The sequence below is a fragment of the Poecile atricapillus genome, chromosome 3 (assembly GCF_030490865.1).
Source record: "Poecile atricapillus isolate bPoeAtr1 chromosome 3, bPoeAtr1.hap1, whole genome shotgun sequence".
Lineage (NCBI taxonomy): Eukaryota > Metazoa > Chordata > Aves > Passeriformes > Paridae > Poecile > Poecile atricapillus.
Window position 1 is genome coordinate 24,033,636 of NC_081251.1, and position 23,934 is coordinate 24,057,569.

The window sequence follows — 23,934 nt, forward strand, 5'->3', positions numbered from 1 at the left end:
ATACAGCACATAGAGACCATATGCCAGCACATGCAATAGTTGTATCAGAACATCCAGGCGAATTTAAATACACTTAGAATGAAGAAAGAGGCAACAAGGGCAGTGAGATGAAAGCACTAATAAAAGCAAACAGAAAACACACTTGGAAGAATCAGAGGCTTGTTCCACCTCCTGCAGACTTTCTCCCGTGAAGAAGGGGCACCATCACTGGATCTTGAGTGGGACAGAGAAAAGGCATTACTGAAGCAGTCAGAAGAAAAAAGCACATGCCACTGAGCAGCACTGCTCTGCACACTCTGTGCAGGATGCAGTCATGTAATCTGCCTGGTCAGAACCAAGTGGAAGGGGACCATCCTACCCAAGCCCACAGCATAAGGCCACTGTTTGTCCTGGTCCCATAACCTCTCACTTCCTCACACTGACCATGACTGTTCTCCACCTGCAGAGGTTTTCCCTGGGCAAAATCTACCAAAACTATTGCTTCTTCAAAAAAACTAATGGTTTCAAAGATGCAGTGTTTTCCAAAAACTACAGATATTTTTAGTGAAAAATTCCAGAGAAGTTCTACTTATGAAGGCAAAAGTATTTTTTATTTAATTAAATGCAAATTAAAGTGGCTTTTTTTAGAATAAAAGCTATTACTAAATTAAAAAGAAAGAAAAAAAGCAGCAAAGATCTGAGTGAGGTAAGTCACCCACTAAGACAACATGAGCTTAACTGATAGTAAGAGGAATGACCTCTTCAGGTCAAAAGATCAGAAACATTGAATAGACTCTTATTTATTACACTGTCAGACATTTTGATGCTTTGCAGATCCTAAAGAAAGTTGTCACCTGTCAACGTCAAGTTAGAGGAAAAATGTTACTTATGTTCTAGTAAGATCAGTTTTATTTATGTGTTAACTTAAGAGAAATCTTACCTCTGGGTCCAAGCCAAACATCAAAGTAACTATTGATTGTTTTATCCATATGTTCCATTCTACAACCTACTGAAATGGAAAGAAAAGGAGGAAGTTAGTTCTTCTGCTCATGAAAATAGTTTAACCATGAACACATTCTGTTAGGGTTAACAAAAAAATACTAGTATGCAAAAATTATAGCAAACATAATGGACTTTCTCAGAATATATTAAGTACATTAAGTTTTTTCTAGTCTTAGAGAGTCATTGGTGTATGAGCTACATTTCCCACTGAAGTACTTAATCATAGTTATAGATGCACACAAGCTTAAAATAATGAGTTCAGATTAACCTGAAGTTCTGTTTAATTCTGTATTTTGTACAAGCAAATAAAAGCTGCCATCTTGAAAGATCCCTCAATGAGAAGGACGACTGGACTTTGAGAAAGCCAGCAACATTGAAATTTTCAGATAATGACTATGAAGCTATTTTAACAAAGGGTCTCAAATAACTAGCAAGATTAGCTATGGAGGAGGGAATGAGGAAAAAAATAAAAACTGGCTCTGCTATCGCCTGCAGATAGGTGACTGATTACAGCTCTGATTAACAGCCCATAAAACCAAGAGATCAACAGTCACTGAAAGACAGGGAGGGCTGCAGAGTCCATGGAGAAAACACAGCATCTCATGGCATGAGCATCTCCAGTTCCAGAAACTGCTTACTGGTAAGACATTACCAGATGAAATTCATCCAACATCAGTAGAGTGATTCAAATGTCATCTGTCAGCTCCTCACATGGCCACTATTTATTGGTAGCACCTGGTCTGTACATGGATGGAACCCACGTTGTAGTACCTCGCTACACGAAGGAGGAAAAGCAGGAAAGAAGCATCTACAATGTCCATGAGCACAGACAACTGTGCACAATGCTGTTTCCAAGAGAAGAGGAAGTAATTTTCTTCTTGAATAAGAAAAAAAAAACAAAAAACCCCAACCCTTCCAATTTCCTCTTTTCTATCCAGAACTGTACTGTATTTTCACTAACAGAATTTTATCCACTTCTAATAGAATGGTTTTCACTTTGTGGTGTTTCTCCTTTCCTTAAGTACTAATATTAACAACAAGTTTTAGCTATGAGAAAATAACATAAGTAACACATGCTGTCAGTATACCCACAGCACCAATTACACAAGCTTTTATGTAGTTATATGGCTAAGAAAAAAAAGTTGGTTTGTTTTTATTTTTAGTACTACCTAAAGGAAATATCTCTCTGCCACCTGTGCAAATCCCATCTCTAGGGGATTTCTGTTTTATGCAAGTTAAATTAATCATATATCCTCTGGTTTTAGTCATCTAGGACTGAAACCTCAATTTCATCCAGGTCCAACAAGAAAATTCAAGCACGATCTAAACGATGCTTTCTCGCCAGTCCCAAGTAGGACTGGGAGCCAGTGCTGGAAGGCCTGCAGGGGCTCTGACTTCCCATGGGACCAAGCAAATACAAGGGACTTAGGTCATGCATTTCCGTTCTTCTATATAAGCCCACATCCCTTCAGTGCAGGGCCCCAGGCAGGAGACCAATAGGCTCCCTGAGGACTTCTGCCTGCACCACCACCCACTGTTCCCTGCGGGGCTCTCAGGGACACACAGAAGAGACTCTCCCTTCCATGTCACACTGCTTGGGACTACAGAAAGCCACAGAAACATCACTGGAATCTGGTCACCAGGCACATAGAAAAAGGCTTGATCAAAATAACCAGAAGTGTTGAAAGTACTTTGCAGCCCTGATTCTTACTGGTTTTATTTTCTAACTTAAGAAACCCAGACCAAGTAAGCAAACACTTCAGAAGAAAGTGCATTTTTGGGGTTATGTTACCTCACCAGCTATTGTACTGTGAGCACTTGTGTGAATGGCCAGCACTGGCACACTGGTGTCCTAGGAATAAGGAAGTATAACTTGTGTCACCAGGAGCATGAACATCAGGAAGGCTGTGAGAAATGAGTATATAATTATAAGGAGAAAAAAATATATTTAGAGAAAGCACCTTTTTTGGTCACCCCATCTTTTTTAAAAATTTGTCAGCTATTAAATATTGCCACGAAACCAAATCCCTGGTGGATGATTAATTTTGTTTGAGATCCCCACTTAATCAATTTGTTGCTCTTTTGATCCAGTACTAATTGGTCTAGTTATACAGCACTGCATCAGCCAATAATCTGCATCTGACTTCAGTTTCGCTTCTCACAGGCAAAGGCTTCAGATGGCAGAGACTGGTACAAAATCAATGGTTTGTTAAACTAAAATATTCAAAAAAGCTCAATCCAGAACTGACTTGCTACATATTTTGCTACATTTACTGGACACTAAAAATGCACTTATGTAAATGAAACAACTAAGAAACCAGGAATGAACTCTGCCTAGTTATAGTAAAGGCAGCAAGAAACGTAAGTCTACTTTGAATCCCTTCATGAAACTGGAAGAAAAACTCATTCCTCAAGAGGAGGAGGCTCTCTGCAGACGTCTCAGCTTTTTTGGGCTGGTACCCCAAAGCAGCTTTTTGTGCCAGCATTATCAGACAGCAGATTGTAAAAGAAACAGCAAAGGAAAAACTACTCCTGGTGTCGATTTCCAGAATTTGCAGAAAAAGAAATGGTTTCAAAAGGAACTCATTTGTGTAACAGAAAAACAGAAGGAAACAATCTGCTTTTGTTCCAGAAGGGGTCATGTGAAAATGCATCAAGTCTCCTGCCAACAGCCACACAACATTAAACACTGCTTCAACAGCAGCAACTACAAGGGTTCTTTTTAAATTAGAATAGTTTCCCAATTCAGAGAAACATCGACTCCCAGAAAAATTAAACCAGTGGCCATTCGAAACACTGTGATCGGCATATTTCCTAATACTGAAAGTAAGCAAATTCTGCAGCTGACCGCATACATGAGCAGATCAGCAGCAATGCTCCCTTACCTACAAGTCATCCCACAGCAAGGCATACTACTCACAGAATCATGGAATGGTTTGGTTTGGAAGAGACCTTTGAAGCTTATCTACCCCAACTACCCCATCATCTTCCACTCAAGATGCTCAGACCCTCATCCAACCTGTAAAGTTCTTGTGCATGGGGCATATACCACCTCTATGACCAATCTGTTCCAGTGCTTCAACGTCCTCAGTGAAAAAACTTCTTCCTTACATCTAGACTAAATCTGCTTTCTTTTATTTCAAAACCATTGCCCCTTGTCCTGACATTACAGTCCCTATTAAAAAGTTTGTATCCATTTACCTTATTAGGCCCCTTCTAGGTATTGTAAGGCCACAATAAGATCTCCCTGCAGCTTTCTCTTTTCCAGGCGGAGCAGCCCCAACTCTCTCAGTCTGCCTCCATAGGGAGAGGTGCTACAGCTCTCTAACCTCCTCTGGATCCACTCTAATATGTCCATATCTTTCCTGTGCTGAGGATCCCAGAGCTAGATGCAGCACTGCAGGTGGGGTCTCACCAGAGCAGAGGGGCAGAATCCCCTCCCTCATCCTACTGGCCATACTCCTTTTGATGCAGCCCAATACACAATTTGCTTTCTGGGTTGCAAGTACATATTGCCAACTCTCCTGTACCAGCACCCCCAAGCCCTTCTCAGCAGGGCTGCTCTCAATCCCTTCATCTCCCAAACCATAATGATGGTTCTGGACTTCCCCAGCCTAAGTACAGGACTTTACATTTGGCCATGTTGAACCTCACTGTGGCTCCCAAGGCTCACTTCTTGAGCCTGTCCAGGTCCCTCTGGATGGCACCCTAGGCATGTCAACCACACTATTCAGCTTGGTGCTGTTGGCAAATTTGCTGAGGGTGCACTCAATCCCAATGTCCATGTCACTCACTGATGGAGACATTAAACAGTACTGGTCCCACTACGGACCCCTGAGGGACACCACTTTGTCCATCAGGACTCTGAGTCACTGACCACTAACCTCTGGATGTGGTCATCCAACCAATTCCTTTTCCAGTGAACAATCCACCCACCAAATCCATGTCTCCAATTTAGAGAGAAGGATATTGTGGGGGACTGCGTCAAAGGCCTTGTAGAAAATGACCAATGACATCCATAGCATTCAGTGCCTACAGTCAGAAAAAAAAAAGACCCAATTAGGCCAGACAATGCTTTTTAAAACATGTACCTCTGTATACACCAGTTATTTTTTCCTAACCTGCCTTTCTACAATGGAGAAAGAAATCATCCTTTCTGCCACCAGATTTTATCAGTGCAGTAAGGCACTTGACCAGGGAAAATTGGATCAGAGTCTGGAAGCATTCAGGCTTATAATCTGGAAGACATTTTACTCCTTCAAGTCCACATATATAATCCATTAAAAACCCCTATCTGATGCTTTACACAAACAAAATTACTGGAATTTAATTCTGCAACACAAACATAACAAAGGGTAAACTTGCACCTTGCCCCAATAAGATCGAGCAACATCATTAAAATACTACTTTTTCAATAATCCTCTGGATTTTGATGGACAGTTTTTTTTGGACATCCACAGATCATTTGACATCCTGGGTTCATTTCTGGCACTATGAGCTGAAACAAACACCATGGTCCCGTAACCACCCATGTATTTGGGCAGAAGATGTGAAGCTCTGGCCTGCCACTCACTCCAGGCACGGATAGCCCCCAGTGCTTCTTGATGTGACAATCAAAAATATAGTTCAAAGCCTACACATAAACATGTTTTTCTTGTAGAATACATTTTAAAAATTTATTTAAATAAAGTGTTTCATACAGGCTACCAGCATTGACAGCCTGCTCTTCTAATGCATATAACTACTCTCTGAGGAAATGGCTACTACATACTGGAGATTTCAACCAGCTTCTGCCCTTCAAAGGAAATTCTCTCCTACGCTTTCCACAGAAAATGCATTCTAGAGGGTTTATGCTATGAAGTAATCTAATAACTCTTCATCATATTTTGATGGTGTTTGTTGAATTTCTTCTTGGAGTAACTTTCCAGGTGTAAAGAAGATGCACAAAAATATAAAGGTTTGCTTTCTGTCCCATGGCACCCTTTTTAAGCAAATCAAACAACAGCAAAAAAAAACCCATTTTAAGCTGAAAGCTCAAAGCACTGGGAGCCTGTTCCCTTTCAGATGGATCCTCCAGTGCTCACCCTGCTGCTGAAGAACTCCCTGAAACAGATCCCAGTTTTCACAGCTAAGTTCCTGAACTTGAGTTCCAATAAAATCCCCAAAATAGGCATCTAAATAATTGTTCTGGCTTCTGAGAAAAATATGCTGTCAAGCCTGGCTGCTCAGCCTGTTTGGAAAACAGCCACTTTCTCTGTTCTTAAATTAGGACTTCAAAGCCTAAATTTAGGCACTTGCTTTTGGAAGTCTTGATTTGTGTTTTCTCTTTAAAGTAATGTTTCCCAGTCCCTGCCACTGCAGAGGTGACTCCTCTTTTTCCTCCTCCAAAAGTAAAAACTATCCCTCTTCCAAAAACCAACGACCACATTGCTGTTTGCTTTTGTAGATGTACTGGAATTGAAAACGCTCGGCTGCTTGAGAACTGGAAGACAGCACTGATAATCAAAGCTGTCAGCTGCTTTCTGTGCATTTGCCAGCCTCCCAGTTTCTTCTTTCTATTCCCCAAGCCTTAACCGCCCCTTGAACGCGTTCCCTTTGCCTTTCAACTTCCTGCCAACTCCAGATTACCCTTCACTTTCTGAATACACTCTTAGGTCCCAACCATGCTTAATGTTAGCAGTAAGAAGGACTTCAATATGGACTACAGTTTATTCTGATCTGAAAGTGTAGGTATATTTATTTTATGGGAAACCAGCTGAAGCATGAGTGCTGAGGATTTTGCACTTTAGTTTCGTTAAAATACAAGAAGCTTTTTAAACTTTATTTTGCATCTCTATCTTTAGCAATGTGATTCAGATTTTTGGCCCCCTTGCATCAGCAGCAAGCCCTCCAGCCTGCTGCTGATACATCAGGACCCACAATGCTGAGCTTTCACACTCACCAGCAGCACCAGCATAAGGAAGTTTAGAAATAAATAATTTGTATAAAATTCAGGGAAGCGTGACAAATGTGGAACAAAGGAGAGAAGCTAGTTTCAAACAGTTTAACCTCAGTGGGATTTCAAACCATTTGAAAATGCATGGGTAAAGGAAGACTTTGGGCAGGGGTATATATAGAGGGAAATGTACAGAAGCAATGTTATGACATTACAAATATATATATATATGTATGTATATTCATACATATTTTCATGACATTACTTCTTTAATTTTATTCCCTCAAATCCTTCAGTAATGGTTACCTTATTACATAAGCAGAGATGTGGTAATAAAGTATTTTACAGAACAGAAATAAATACAAGAAAGGATACTGCAAAACAGAGTAACTAATTGCATTCACTACATAATACTTCATGAAATGAGAATCTAATGATCTTCAGATAGTTAAGAGAAATAATAGGTCCTTGCAATTTTATTTACACCTTCAGCAGACCTAAAATAGCGCAAATTAAGATCTGGCTATCCTAGGATTAGAACACTCGCACAAAATTCATCCCCTTGCACTCAACAGCTCTTGATACAGCGTGCAATGACTTCAGACAGAGGAAAAATACTAATGGTGATGGCCAAGCAGGAAGAAAAAGTTGGAAGCAAGAAAACAAACACACCCATGGAAGTACTTAGAATCACAGGAAAATGTTCATGACTGTCTCTATATGCCAGAAGGATGCATCTAGCATCCATCTACAAACAAGGACATTTCATGCTGCAAAGCCCCCCTTAGCAACAGCAGACCTGGCATCACTCAGTGCTATGGTTTTCACAAGAGCATGCATTTTCCTGAAATAAAGTGTTCAAGGGGGTATATCCTGTGCCCAAGCACTATGCCCATACACCAGCACTGTGATACTGGAAACCTCCTCACTGCTGCCAGCTTACAGCCTGGTGCTGTGAGAACAATACAGTCAAGACTGAAGGAGTATTTACAGAAATAAAATGTGGAGGAAGAAAAGTCGAAGTATGCAGGTTTATTTCAACTGCTGTAATTGTAATATACAGCAATGACACTGCAGAGAACTTCTGCCTACGGTTTAAGAACTGCTTCTGTTTGTGTTTTTTTTAATTATTATTGAAACAGAAGAGAGTATCTGTAGCAAACTAGGTTAGATGAAAACAGGGAGAATATGTACATGGCACAAGAGGAACAAGTTGACTTTTTGTAAGGAAAGCCAAAGCGCAGTGTTTGCTAGGCAGCTTTGCTCCAAATGTCCCCTCGCTAGGCACTATGGGCAATGTTTATTAACAGCCACTTCTTGAATATGAAGCTCCATCTTTTTACAAAAGCTGTGCTGGTATTGCAATTGGGGAAACAAGGGAACTTGGGGGTCCTGGTCGATTACAAGTTCAGTATCAGTCAGCAGTGCCCTGGCAGCCAGGAGTGTCAGCGCTGTCCTGGGGGCATCAGGCCCAGCATGGCCAGTGGGGCAAGAGAGGGGATTGTCCCACTCTGCTCTGCACTGGGGCAGCCTCACCTGCAGTGCTGGGGGCAGTTTTGGGTGCCACACTATGAAAAAGATATTTTAACTATTAGAGAGCGTCTAAAGGAGGACAACAAAGATGGTGAAGGGCCTTGAAGGAAAGCCATATGAGGAGTGGCTGGAGCCTGGAGGAGACTGAGGGGAGACCTCACTGCAGTTACAGCTTCTTGTGAGGGGAGGAGGAGGGGCAGGCACTGATCTCTTCTCTGTGGTGACAGTGACAGGACCTGAGGGAATGGCCTGAAGTTGTGCCAAGGGAGATTTAGGTTGGATATCAGGAGAAGGTTCTTTACCCAGAGGGTGGTTGGGCACTGGAACAGGCTCTCCAGGGAAGTGGTCACAGCACCAAGCCTGACAGAGCTTAAGAAGTGCTTGACAATGCTCTCAGGCACATGAGGTGACTCTTGGGGACTGTGCTGTGTCCAGGAGTTGGCCTTTGATGATCCTTGTGGGCCTGTTTCACCTCAGCTTATTCTGTGATAACACTGTTAGCTGCAGCTCACAATGGAAAATTAGCCTCAGAAGGCCTGGGAAGCTAAAGGGAGTTGAGAAGATGAAGGGAAAAAAGCAAAGTCCAGAGGGTCATAAGGATTTTACCTTTCATTTCTGGTCTCATTTCTTCTATTCAAAAGCCACCTGCAAGAAAATCTGAAAAAAATTTCTCTCCTTTATTAATGGGATTCCTGTAATCTCTGTCTGTGTACTTCATTCAAATCAACTTTATACTTCCACAGGAGAAAAATAAAGCTACAGTCCCCAAAGCCTATTTTAATGAGCCTTCTTGGTGGAAATGTTGCATTTTCTAACAACAGAACCAATGAGACTACAGCAAGTAGGACCAAGGATGGAGAAGCACAGTCTTGCATGACCACTACATTCAAGAGCACTATGTACTCAAGACAATAAGCTTCAACTCACCTTTTCTTTAAATGCCCATGCTTCATAATTGCATAATAAAATTTAAAAAGAAGTAGGACAAAAAGGAGTGACAAGTGTGACTGTCTCTCCACATGTCACTCATTTCCTCCAACACCCCACAGCTGCAGCACCAAACCTGAACACCAAGAACATTTATCATCCACCTGCCCACTCCTCATGCCAAAATCCTGCACTGAGCTCTGAACCCAGGGGACATCTCAAGAATAAAACTCTTTGCATTTAGTAGCCTGACACATGAAAGCTTGCATTCTAATCTATAGAAGTAATTAAAATTCTCCTGCACATGTGAAACACTGTAGAAAGCAAAAAATGGGTGTGTGCGGTTATCCTGTAAACAAGGCTTAGCTATAAAAAGGTTATCTCAGGTTTGCATGCTGACTAGATAGAGCAATCCAATAAAAAGTGGAGGAATTAGAAGACATGAAAGCTGAGTGTGACAGTCACAAAGGTAATGCTACACCATGCAAATCTGACTTGTACAGGGATAAGAGTGCACATAAAACCTGAATTAAGATGCCCTGCTAAGATGTGAAACTACAACCCCTGTGTTCAGGTGGGTAACTGACACCTTTCAGAGGACCACTTGTGTTTTGGAAACCAGATCACACTGAAAAAGCATACAAACAAGTCACCCTTAGGCAAGTTACAGTATGTTAAGTATTTATTTGTGTGCTTACTCTATTTCCTGTGCTTGTGGGGTCATACCTGGAGTGCTGTGGGAGTAGTGAAATTTTCTGGTGAGCCCTAGCACACAAAATTACATGCAATGCACTGAAATAGTTACATTCCTCAACACAAGTGAATTTCTATACTTTTACCTAAAAGAACAAAAGATGCATAATGGCACTATAAATGCACCCTACTGCTTGCCTTGCTGACATTTCTTCATACAGTTAGCCATGCTATGAGAAATAAATTTTAAAACTTTTCTCTGTTCTGCCTGTACACCTGTGAGACCCTGTGTGGCTGCAGCTTGGTGCCTTCATTTTAAGATGCTAAACATCATGCCAGACTTTACCATCATACATAAGTAAACAGTACTAACAGAGGTCAGGCAAGTATGAATGATAGCTGGCTTTAAATAGAAGGAGGTACAAAAAAAAATCCTCCTTTTCCCACCACTCTGAGAATTAAAAGAAAAAAAATTAGGTAGAAGTGTTATGCCATGGCATCGTGCTGCTCAGGACAGAATCCTAACCACTATGTACCCTGTTAAAACTCTCGCCTTCAAAATAGTAAAAAAAAATAGGGTCATTATTAAAGAGAATCAACTACGTTTAAGATGTAACTGATTTTCTAAAGGATAAAGGTGCTAAAGCTATACAAAGCAAGTTTTTGACCTTCCTCCTGCCCAAGATGCACAAGTACTGAAAGTGAAGACATAGGGACAGAAAATAAAGAGACAGGAGACTGCTTACAAATGCATTTGTCAGATCATTTCCCCACATCTTTCCCATCTTGTACTTCATACATCTGTAAATTGTTATTGTTGCCAAAACCACACAGCCAGCTGACGGCAGTTCTATAGAGCAGCTCAGGGCTGAAAACCCTGGTGAATCCTAAGGAGCTGAACATCCTTGCCTGCACCAGGCCCATGTCAAACCAACTTCTGCTGAGAATCAGCAAATTTTTGTGTATCAAATCACTGCTGTAAAAAAGGCCCCTGAAAGAGGACTGACTCCTGGAGTAGTTAGCAAGGAAAGCATTGGTCCCTGCACATGTCCGTTGTTTGATTTTGGCAGCACTTTCTGAAATGTTACTTCATCAAAAGACCCCGCTCCAGGAGGCAAGTACTGTGGTTTCTTATATTTTATTATTTGTTTTAAGGGTAGAAAGACCAGCCAACCAATTTAAAGTAAATTCTGTAATGGTACCGCTGTGTGCGATCTTATCACTTACTCTTTCTATGAACTTTAAATAGACTACTGGAGGAAAAAAACCACCACCTATCTGGCAACTTCCAAGATATTTTCTGCAAGCTCATAATATAAAGGCTTCAGTTACCTGCAGAAGTCAGGCAGTGAATTCCAGGAAAATAAGTACCTTTCCTCCAAAGTTTAACCACTCTTTTCTTCCAGTAAGAGGTATCAAATCCTTGGTGTAGTGAAAACCCTGCTGCCATTAAAATCTGTTCCAAGGAAGAACACAGCTAAACTGAATCCCCAGCTCCAGCAACCAGATGCAGAAAATTTTGCCACATTTGTTTCATACTTTCACAAGCACTGGTGCAACGGCAGGGTCAGCATTGTAACCTGATGTAATATATCTGCTTTAAATACAGGGACAAAGCAATATCCACCCAAACAGCAGGCAAGCTGCAGGTTTCCTTCCCAACCCTGTAGCTATCCCATTCTCTGCAGGGCAGCAGTCCCCTGGAAAAGAGGGCACCAGACATGCCTCCTCTGCCTCACTGTGTGTGTAAAGCCTCTTAAACATCTTCAGCATCTTACTTGTTCCTACAGATAAGCATCTCTATCCATCCAGTTGTGATGCCAGCTCATGCCCACCAGCAACCCTCAGGCTCAGAGTCACCACATCACCTGATCCTTGCTCTAGCTTCTCCATTCAGCCTGGTCCACTCTATAACCATAACCATATAACCATGTACATAGCCAGGGCATGTGCAGTAACAAGGAACAGACAAGAATGGATTTGACAGTTCTGTAAGGCTGCTTTCATTCCTTCCCTACTCCCCACCCTGCCTGGATGGAAGGAGCCTGGAAAAACTAAGGTAGCGCCAAAGAAACCAACCAGGCAAGAAGATCAGCTTTCAGCTGGGTCCATCCCACTACTGATTTACTGCAGGAGAAGCAGTAGCATGACGCAGACACGTGGGTGATGAAGAGGTCTTACATGGCTGAAGATGAGCAAAGCCATCACACCGCACCCAGCAAGGAACCATGGCAAAAAGAAAGGCAAATGAAACAGACAAAATGGAAGAGGTAGAATGCCTAATGCAGAACTCTAAAATGCTATTAAGAGGAGGCCAAAATAAAATGCATTGCACAATCATCATTTTACATATAGGAATGGTTCTAGTGAAAAGTACAAAATTTGCAGAAAAAAGAACACACAAAATAACAAAAGGTCATACAGGATATGTCACACAGAGATAACTTAGAAGATTTCTTAAATATAATTGTAGCAGTATGAAGTGACAAATTACTGCACTGTAAAAAGCAAACAACAAAAAACCCAATCTTGATATGTTCAAACTATGAAAGAGGTAGACGTTAGGATGTGTTAGCCTGCTTCTGTCTTGAAAACTACAGGACTAAGGATGGTCTCATGGCAGGTCAGGTGTGGGAATGGGGAAAAACTTAACCATCAAGAGACCAAACCCATGAAGAACCAACAAAATGTTTCTTTCAAGAAAAGGCAACTTGAATGTTTTATTCAATCTAAACACCACTAAAGTATTCCAACAGAAACAGTGCTAATTAAAATAAATACACGGAAAAAGATTGAAATAAAAAGCTAACCAGAGAGTGAATATGACCAAAATCTCTTGCTACACCCTGGCCAGCCTGCAGCTGAGGGCCTTGAGGACAGAGGGGAAGAATCTCCTTTAATTCTCAGCCTTGTATGTTATATTGTAAGAAACAACAACCTTACTAGTGACTTGAGACAAACCTTGAGTTTCCCAAGACTAAATTTCAATGGGAAGTTGACTTTCTGATAATACCAAATATTTTTTATTTGATGCCCAAAGTGCTTTACACATAAGAAACAATGCAGCATAAGTGAAAACCTAACTTACAGTGTATTTTATATGTACTCATATTCTGCCAGGAGTGAAAGGACAGAGTCAAGTCATGTTTCATCAGCAACACTTGTAAAGCTCTTTAAACTCAGGGCAAAAGACGTGCTTTTCAGCCTCTATATTAAGACTCTGCACATTAATTATAAAAATGTCAACATCTTAAAAGTTGCTCAGCAAGTAAACCCTGCACATTCTGAGCGCACCTATTTCATACATGTTTTGCATTGACTGTGTAGGATACAGAAAAATGTTTCAGGCAATTAAATTTCTTATTCATGTCAGCAGCTCTCTGAAAGTCTTCCCCTCTGGAATGTCACCACTACCACATCTCTATTTTTACTGTATGCTAAAAGCAAAACACGTTTTTATGCAAAAAACTCTTTCATTAAGCAATATTTTAAGTATCAAAGCACCATTTCTGTAGTTGCAGGTTATTTTTCCACAATGATTTTATCTTTGTGTAATACAAACCCTCCACATAGATGTGTCATCTCTAAACCAAACAGCAGCAAAAGGACCTTTCAATTAAACAGACCTGTTATTCTCAACCAGGAAGTTAAATGCTCAAGTCCATATCCCCACACTGGAACTGGTATGTGGTGGAGGAATAAGTGTAGGGAAAAAAACAAAAATTAAAAACTAGCAAAAAAATTTTGTTAATGTTTCTGCTCTCAGGTTAGTACTGACAGCTTAGGTGGGAATTTGGTAAGGATCTTAGAAGAGCAATGATGTTGCAAGTGAGGATGTGCCAGAACCACCAATGGCTGATAGAGCTTCTTCACTGGTTCAACGCAAAACCCAGCCTTGCTCCTCTGTTCTGCAAAACAACCCTACAGGGTGTTTGGTGAGTAAGATTTTAAAAAGCAAAGACTGAAAAATAGATACAGACAGACATATGAAAGTGTAAAAAGGTGCAGCAACAAAAAAGTAAGTAGGGAGAAGAGCAGAAAACTACATCACTTCTCTGCTAGGCTTCTTCACATGTGCAATTGCCCACTCAGTCACTGCAGGTTCAAAGATGGTCATCTTCCAAGGCCATGCATTTCTCCTTTGAAGGCAACACAGCACTAAAGGATGTAAATAAAACACTCCAAGAGGATTGTTTTTCATACTCTGTAAAGTGCAGTTAAAACCTGCCAACATTACTGTGTTCTCACAGAGAAATATCTCTGTTTCTCATTCTTCAGGATGCAAAAATATATTTTAACAGCTTCTTAAATGTATATGTTAAGACAGAAAGTCAATCCCACAGATGCTTCGAAAACTGCAGTGTGCTACATGCAACTGATACCTGAGCTGATGCATTGTTTGAGCCTGACGTGTTTTTTGAAACCAGGAAGCATTCAGTCTGCACAACTGGAAATTCATCATAGCTCTGCAATTGTTCAACTAGAGTTTAGATTTGAGTCTCTGATCTAAACAAGTCCAGCACTGAATTTACAAAGTATGAGCCAATTAAAACAGACTTAAAAAAAAAAATTTGAAAACAACATTATCAGTCCTTTCCTGCACCATAATGCAACCACTTAGCAGTGCTGATAGAACAAGAAATCAATACAAAGAAGTACCAAAAGACATTATTTTTATTCTGCAAGGCATGACCAGACTTGCAGCCTGCTTTTGTGCACTTCAAAGGGAGATGATGATGGTTTTGAAAGGGCTAAAAAAAGAATAAAAAAGTTAGAGGTTCTGGGAACCTGTCAAGTAAAAACAGAGAATCAGGTATGGCCTCTGGAATATTACTTGGGAACCTAATGAAGACTGCAGAACCAGAGGACAGAGTGTCATGGTTTGACTCTAGCTGGTAAATAACACCCCACAGCTGCTTGCTCACCCCTCTGCAGACCTGATGGAAGAGAGGAGAGAATCAGAAAAAGGTAATGTCTGTGGGTTAAGATAAGAACATTCATTTAATAAATGAACTAAAATTAACAATTACAATAACAACAGAACTAATAATAATGAAAAAGGAGATAACAAAAAGAGAGAGAGAGGAATAAAATCCAAGAAAGACACGTGATGCACAATACAATTGCTCACCACTCATTGACTGATACCCAACCAAATCCCTGAGCAGCTATTGTCCTCCCAGCCAACTCCCCTCAGTTTATACACTGACCATGACATTCTGCAGTATGGAATATCCCTCTGGCCAGTCTGGGTCAGCTGTCCTAATTGGGCTTCCTCCCAGTTTCTTATGCACCTGCTCACTGGCAGAGCATGGAACACTGAAAAGTCCTTGATTTAGAGTCCACCCTGCTCAGCAACAATTAAAACATCAGTGTGTTATCAACATTATTCTCATACGAAACCCAAAACACAGCACTGTACCAGCTACTAAGAAGAAAATTATTCCAGATGGAACTAGGACACAGAGCTCTTACTATTTAAACTCACATGACAAGTGGTCTGACACCATCAACTCTAAAAACTTAGACTTGCATGACTTACAGCCATGCAGTTTTTACCTATAAGAAAGTACAGGCAGCAGCAACAACTCATGGATTAGCAGGGCAATGATCTACACTGAAGCACAGTGGGCTTTCCATAATTACCTGAATTACTATTATTTTACTCCTCATTTTTAACTAAGCAAACAAATGCAGTACTCCTTACTGACTTGTTCAGGACCATCTCTGTCAATCTCTGTGTAAGCATCTTGCACACTATATTGTTGGTGTTCCCTTGCACTTGTGTTCTTCTCTAGTCCTTACACTGTGTTTTAAGCTCTTGCAGATGGTGATGGAGACACATAAAACTTCCCAGCCCATGGCTTAGTCCGGTGCCTGGGGCCTGGCAAACCCAGCTAGCCCTCCTACAGCCAGAGCAAACAGGCTGCAGATGCAACCATGGTCTAAGCTGTGCCTTCTGGGTGGCAAACAAGTCAGAATTAAAAAAAAATATGAAAGAACCTGCTCAAATCTTTTGAAAGAGGCTTTTCTGCTTAGGCGTGTTACAGAGGCAGAGAAAAAAAATCCATAAGTAACCAGGCCTACTGGACTGGCAGCTTACTTTCTGTCACTATATCACATACGTTAATAAAAAAAGAACATTATGCACCATGTTGTACAAACGCAGGTATTTTCCCCATTAATGAGGCTTTATGCATGCACAAGTCACACTTACAAGATTAATGCAAACCTTAACAACATGCCAAAAGGCCACTGTATACCAAATGAATCAAGGGATAAATGTATGATGCAAGGGATAAATGCATGACCCTAATTTAGGACAACCAGCTGAGTCTGCACCAGTTCACAGGGTCTGTGATCAGCTAAGAGCAACCTTTCCACGTCAGTACTGCAAAACAGGAATGAACCACCAAACCACAATCAGACATTCACCATAAGCATCTGCTGTCCTGCAATCCACAGAAGCACATACATAAAACACAAGCACAACTTTCACTGTATCCTTCAAATCCAGCCAAATCCAGATTTGTGTGCCTCTCCCAACAGTGGCCTGCAGCTACCACACAAGCCCTTCCTCAAAACTATGTGAGCAGCCATGTGAATGAACTGACCCCACAGATGGTTTCCGGCAAACACGCAGGCCATGCACCCCACGTAACGTGACATTTGAACTTCAACATGCAAAAAGGTTTCTCAAGTTTCTTTTTCTAAAGGGCAGGGCGATGTTAAACATTGAAGAATGTCATCCTCCTAACCAGTTAAAGGTTTAATTATTGTTATTTAAGTCAAAGGTTGTCCCTACTGTTTGGCAAGGAGATGATTCAAAACACTAGTATTTTTTAAAGTAACCCAAGAGCAGGAAATATTCCTTCAGGAAAAGGTTAACTGAAGCTTTCTGATTCAATTATGTGCATAGAAATAGCATATCTGAAGGGAAGCCTTCATAGATTAAAGTATAAACGTCTATAGTTTCCCAAATCTTTGCTGTCTCAAGTGAACCCAAACCTGAGGACACAGGATCAGCTCAAGGACTAGACCTCTACATTCAGACCACTATGTTGACAATGATACAGCACTGGCAAATGTAAGCAGATTTCTTTTATTAATTTCTAAATGCTTCAAGATGTCTATTTAAATATAGGTGTCATGGTTTTAACTCAGCAGAGGAACTGTTCCTCCACAAAGTTGTGGTCCGCTCCAAACCTTAACCATATGATCTCTAAGGGAAGAAGGCATTTTCCCACAGCTAGCACTTGCTAAGGGCTCTTTAATCAACACAGGCACAGCAGAAATACTGCTTTAGCCTGAAATGCTTCCCAGAAAACTTTTAACAGCAAAAACAGTGAGGGAGAAAAGAAAAAAAGAAAAATGGCAAACTTGCCTGCTTATGAATTAACTAGCTAAACATATGAGGGGTATTAGGTTTAATAAACTAAACAACATTATTCTGTGAATCAATACTTGTTAGTTTTGTCTAACCCTGATAACCTCCTTAAGATTACACCAACAAAACCTCCCACTGGCAAACAGAAAAGCTGGAGTGTTACCTGAAATCAAGACTACATCCTTTTTGAAATCAAGTGTTTTACAGCAGAGAGCCTGAACATGCACATAGGAAGAAAGCAATCACCCTCCAGTCACTGCAAAGACAGCTGGCAAGAAGAGAAAGAGTTTTCTCAAGGTCAAGAGGGAAAGGAGCGCTTCCAAGCGATAGCAAATCTTTGTTCAAATCACTGACCCAGAGTCTCAGAGAAGAGGGTTATGTAGGGATCAAAGTGCAAGGCACGATTTGAAAACGCAGGAAAAAAGGTTTATTCCACATTTGCTTTATTGCACAATCAAGTTTTATCTCCTGTAAATGTTAGGGCAACTCAGCATATTTAGTTACTGCCCAAAGCAGATCAGTTGGCAGGCAAATGTTTGATATAAAGTTTTGACAGACGTCAATTAAATACAGACAGCTTTAGCTTAAATACAAGTTCATGAAATGTCTGTATATTTCTACCTGCCCAGTACACCACTGGTCATTAACAAAGCTATCATTAATGAAACACAACCTCTACAGTTAATCAAGTTTTAATAAGGGCATGAAAAATACCCAGTTGCAGTGGGATGCCAGTGCCACCTCAATTCATGGCACTGAGCTCAGCATAAGTAGCATGATTCATTTGTTTATGGAGAAGTGACAATTGCAGCATGCATTTTTTGTAGAATCTCTACACTTGGTAAGGAGGTTTATTTTTGTTTCATGCGAGTCAACTATTTAATCAAAAAAAACTAAATAATTCTCCAATGCATCCAATACAGCAGGAAACCATTTACCAACTACATACTTCAGACAAGCCTGCTCTTGTGCTTTTATTTGCCCTGTAAGATAATCTGTTCTAAATGCCAAAACACAAACAGAGAAACCAAGGCAATAAATTTCAGAAGATTAATTTCATTAAATAGATATGCAGAGACCCAACGCATACACAGTCAACAGCAACTCTACAAGTTCTTTCCATAAGATTGAAGGCAGCATTTATTTGTCAATCAAAAAAATCAATTAATGTCACTGTTTGCATTATCCTCACCAAACAAAGATGTAACTGCTGTTCTGTCAGATGATGTGGACAAGCTTTGGTGCCCTCAGAAACACAGATATAAATCACTTTTACCAATCAGCACTCAGGAACTGCAGGGATGTCAGCCTAAGCAATGCTCTATTAACCGTATTGCTGCAATACCAAATTTAAACAGCCTTAGGAAAGGTCATAGTGAAACAATCTGACCTGGAAAAAAGTTTTTAAACAGACCAATTTCTATGTAATTCATTGATTATCCTTTTAATTTGTCCTTGTACGTTCTTCCATGTAAGGGAAAAAGCATTTTCAATGCTAGTGTGCACAAACTGCAGGAATCTGCATTTTTAACATATTTAAGAATCACAAAACAAATAAGCAACTACATTACAAAGATTATTGCCAGTTTTGTGAAGTGTCTGTATGCACATGGAGAAGTGTGCTCTGACTATCATGCAGAAAGCATCAATTTCTTCAGTCTATTATATAGCAAAACAGCTTTGAAAAGCTTAGGCTGTAGCCTGGAAGAAAGCAATTTTGTATAATGTAAAAACAGGAAAACAAAAGCACTACTGCAAGAGCTGAGCCCTCATGGTATTCCTATGTCTAAACAGTTTTATAGATCTCACCCCCACACAACTAATTCAGGACATGGTAATGACAGAAAGTAACAAAAAAAGATTGACATTAAGAAGACAAAAGGAATGAGTTCTTATGCAGGGGAGGTTATACTAAACAATATAATTACCTATATTTTCCTTCACACCCTAAAAGAAGAGCTGCCAAATCTAAGTGAAGCTTTTGTAGCTGTGAAGAACCAACATTTTGCTTGTGATCCATCTTAAGACAGCAGGAGTAAAACAACATGCCAAGAAAGAGTAGGTAGAGGTATTTGTGGCTCTGCTCTTAAGCAATGAAAGAGCATCCCTGACTCTCTTAGTTCAAAGTCAAAGTACAAAACCTCCACGTACTGAAAAAAACCAAATACCATCAAACCAACAACACCAAAAAACAAACAAACAAACAAAAAACCACCAAAAAACCCCCAAACACATCACTAAGAGCCCATTCACTCCAAAGGGCTTTCTCAGTCCAAGAGAGCCTTGCTGGCATAAGTTGTCACAGGGAACAACTCAGCACAGCACAGGCACTCTGGCTCCCTGCTGCTGTGCTGGGAACCCAGACGTAGAGAGCTAAGTTACCTACCATGTGGCTAGCAGGGTGACACCTGACATGGCACTGAGCCCACCCTTCCATCCAGTCACTGCTCCACACCACCACTCTGCTCATGCCCTGCCCACCAGGCAGGCAGCAGCAAGAATGAATGCTCACTGGTGACATCCTTTTAGCACTAAGTCCAAGAGGGCCAGAGGGGACAAGAGTATACAGAGGCATGACACTTTTTAACGCGCCACTGTAGGCAACTGCTGTTTCTCTCCCAAAAATTTTGCTCAGGTGGGATACAGACAGCATAAACTGAGAGATCTGCTTTGTCCGTCATGGAGTGAGGGTTGCTGAGGCCACCAGAGTAACGAAGAAGACAAGTATTTTAACCTTGTGCTCTGCCTGAGTGTCTTTTTTTTCCAAGTTCAGCAGAAACAGAAGCTTTTGATGTTGCAATGTTTACTGCCCCAAAAATGAGGAAGGCAAAGGAATGCGGTCAGCTCAGTACTTGAGAGCACTTAACCAATTAGCAACTGAACGTCACTTACAAGGAGCATGTATGCAAAGGGGCAGCTCTGGATCACGCTTAGCCCTGGGCTCTCCAACTGTGCCTGCTGGATCTGAGCACCAGGACAGCCTGAAATCCTAAAATATTGTCAGTTCCACCATCATTCCCAAAAACTTGAATCTTCAAACATATTTCCAAAATTCTGCTCCTAGTAAGTTGCAAAAGAAAGTGCAATTAAAGGAACTGTCCAGAGGCCTGATGGATCTAGAGTACTACTTTCAACTTACTTTTTTTTTGTTAACTTATCGTCTCTGAGTTAATTCCCCTTATAAACAAGACAAAATGAAAGTCAGGAGGCAAAGAAGAGATTAGACCAGAGAATTCAAAATATTTTATTTCAAGTGTGGCTGCACTAAAGACAAAGAATGCAACAAAAAGACTTTGTGCTGAGAAATTTAAGAACAACATCAACTTACTAAAAATACTGCAATAAGTAAACCCAGAGACTGGTCAGACAGCACATAAACTAAATATCATTAACGATGCTATGTTTAAGTACCAAATATGCATGAGTTTTAACCAAAGATAGACGATCTGATCAGTTGCTGCTAGGTAAAAGGCACTAACTCACAAAGTGCAGCTATTTTTTAAAAAGCAGCATGAGGCACAGAGACCATCAGCTAGACCTTTGTCAGCTTGCAAGATAAAGCCACACTGCATATTCATTTCACTGCTGCTCTCCCTGGTTGCATTTGAACGCTAAAATACAGGAGACTGGAGTCAGAACACATAACAAATTCACTTAGCTACTTATGAATAAAAAACACAAAGAGGAGCTTCCAGCATACATTACATATGTAATGTGTGCCTTGTACAAAATTCAGTAAAGTCATGCAAAATTCTGGCATGTCTTTTACTGCTCTTGACCAGTATCAGCTGGCAACAGCATCCCTGAGGGCAAATCCATGCTTAACTTCGGCAAACCCAGCACAGTGGTCTTTTTCATCTGCTTCTAAGTTCACATAAAGCTGGGAAGGGATCTCCCAGCTGACCCCAGCTATCTCCAGGTACCACAAGTTTCAGGTAAAATCCTCCCTCTGTGTGCAATACAGCTACCCACAGCCAGAGTACATGTACAGAGTACATACTTGCTGCTCTGAAAGCAGACTATGTCTAGTGCATCACAAATATATGAATACTTATACAAAAAACTCCATCTTTTATTGCTAAACAGCATCAGACGATCACGTGTGCCACATGCTCTCTCCGACACAGCTTCAGCTGCTGTTAGCAGCGGTGAGCCTGCACCAGAACTTACCTCTAGCTATGGAGTATTTTAGCAGCAGAGGATAATCGCGGACTGCGACTGCACTGAAGGAGTGAGAATGACTTAGAGTGGAATACATCCCAAAACTCCTCAGCGCTATTTACAAGTTCTTATTTAAACCAAATAAATCCCCTCCCTCTACGCTAGCAGCTTAATACTGATGCAGCAGCACCATTAGCTGGCATCTACAAAAACTTCGCAGCCACAAACCCTCCACCCAACCGCGGCCACCGGCGATAATTTCAGCCGGCGGTTCACAGCAGGCCCGCGGCTGCCTGACGCTGGCAGGGATCTGCTGTGGCAGAGATAACCTCACCCTGGAAGCAACCCGGCCCAAAACTCCGGGGAAAGGCTGTGCCGCCACGGGAGACACCGGCACGCTCATCCTCCTCTAGTTTCAGCTGCAGGGCGTGTTTCCATTTCCACAGAGCGGTTTTGGAAACTTCCTGATGGGAAGGATCCCAACTGCAGACATGCCCCTGCCTTGTTTTCCCTCCCCATCGCTAGGAGCCGGCTGAGCTCTTTGCTGGAGTTTTCTGTCACAGCCACGAGAACTCTGCCATGGCACTGAATCCCACAGCATCAGAGATCAGGCGAAGCACTGAGAAGAATACAAATCAGCCGTACGGAGCACTGCCTTTCAGCCGCGGCCGGGACTCGGCGCGGCCAACGCACCCAGCTGCCGGAGGGAGAAACGCCTCTTGTCGTCTGCCAGGAGCCCTGCTTGCTGAGCAACCAAGGTGCTACTATTCCTGCCAGCTCTGCAAAACTGATCTTTTGTCTGCAGACTCATAGCACAGATCGATACCGGAAAGCTCTCGGAGCGGAATCCTCAGATGCCGCATCTCTGGGAATAGGGGAAAGGAACGAGAGCAGAAAAGCAACAAACGCGGCAGAGAAGGAGCAAACATGCTGCCCAAGACAATACCTCACATAACCCCGGGCACTGCTTCTAATGCTGCTGGTGCCCGAGGGCTTCCAGGAGATGAACAGATAAAAACGAAGTCATAAAGTTTTGAAGAAAGTCCCTGCACAAGCATCTGACACACTGACACATTTCTACCATTTGCCCTTCATTTTCTGCTCATTTCCTAAGGCACATACTCTTTAAATATCTAGGTTTTAAAACGGCCCGGCCCCTTTTAGAAGCACTGCACATCTCCAGGGCGCTGGTCTAACGCGGCGTCTGCCCTGTCCCACACACAGACCCGGGAACTACCGTGCCAGCGGCTCCAGTTCTAAACCACTAAAGCGGCCAGGGCGCTGGGCAAGAGCTCAGGGAAGAAGGAGAAGTAACAGCCTTCCCTTCCGAGGCCGACGACCCCTTCCGCTAACACCCCGCCTCTCCGTCCGGCTGCTCCCCCGGCCGGCAGCAGCCGCCTCAGCTGCACACCCCACACACCCGCCACGGCAGAAAAAGATGGGTCAGGGTTTTTGTCTGGGGCCATGGCAGCGCTCAGCCCTCCGCGAGCTCCCCGGGAAGGCAGCTACGGCCGAGGATGGGGGATGAGGCGCGGGGTCTCCTCCCTTCCTGCCCCTGTTATTTCACCCCACCCCGTGCCCCGCACGGCGGAAGGCGCTGCCGCCGCCGCCCGGGATGCAGTATCCATGGCAATGCGGGATTGCATCATGCTTTTGACTAAACTGCACCGGGGAAAAGACGCTCCCGGAGAGAGCCCCGTCCCTTCCGCCGCCCCGTCCCCTCCCTTCCCCGGTTGGCCTGCCCGCCACTGCCGGCCGCAGCCCCGCCGCTCCCCGCCGGGCGCCAAGCTCCCTCTCCGCTCCGCGCACCACCAGCGCTGCCGCCGCACTTGTTGCGCGCCCCGCGGAGCGGCGCCCCCCGCCCGCCGTGGCCCCCGTCCCCCTCATCCTCCGCATCCCTCTCCGGGCCCGGGTGGCCGCGCCGCATCCCGTTTCCGGGCGGGGAGCCCCGGCGCTGCGCTCCCTCCCGGCCGGGGACGCGGCCCTACCTGGCGGCGGCGGCGACGCTGGGGGCAGCGGGCGGCACCGGCCGGTCTGTCCCGCTGCGAGCCGCGGGGGCGGGGCCGAGGGGCGGGCGCGGGGCGCCGGGTCCCGCCCCCCCGCCGGCCGTGGGCTGACGGTGACGTAAGAGTGGTGCGGGGGGCTCACGGGCGGCGGCGGAGGGGCGCTATGACGTCACGGCGGCAAAGAGCCAATCGGGCGGCGGCGGTGGCTCGGGAGCGGCTCGTGCGGGGCTCCCGCCGCCCGGGGCTCGGAGCCGCCGCGTCCAACAGGTCCCGGGCGGGCGGGGGAGCGGAGAGCGGCGCCTCGGGCCTCA

At 42.9% G+C, this 23,934-nt stretch overlaps 1 protein-coding gene across 6 annotated transcripts in view; it reads right to left on the reverse strand.

The window, feature by feature from the left end:
* ELOVL5 (ELOVL fatty acid elongase 5) overlaps positions 1-23,730 on the reverse strand; it is a 39,540-nt gene extending 15,810 nt beyond the window's left edge. The window contains exons 1-2 of one of the 6 annotated variants that reach the window (XM_058834638.1): positions 23,606-23,730; positions 920-988 (exon numbers count right to left, since the gene is read on the reverse strand). In XM_058834638.1, coding sequence (XP_058690621.1) covers positions 920-977 — 58 coding nt within the window. In that variant the 5' untranslated portion in view covers positions 978-988; positions 23,606-23,730. Of the gene's footprint in view, positions 1-919; positions 989-19,842; positions 19,865-21,626; positions 21,648-22,843; positions 23,100-23,605 lie in introns of those variants that run through there. The other 5 variants (XM_058834640.1, XM_058834642.1, XM_058834641.1 and 2 more) reach the window with 5 other exon arrangements.
* Positions 23,731-23,934: the final 204 nt, after the last annotated feature.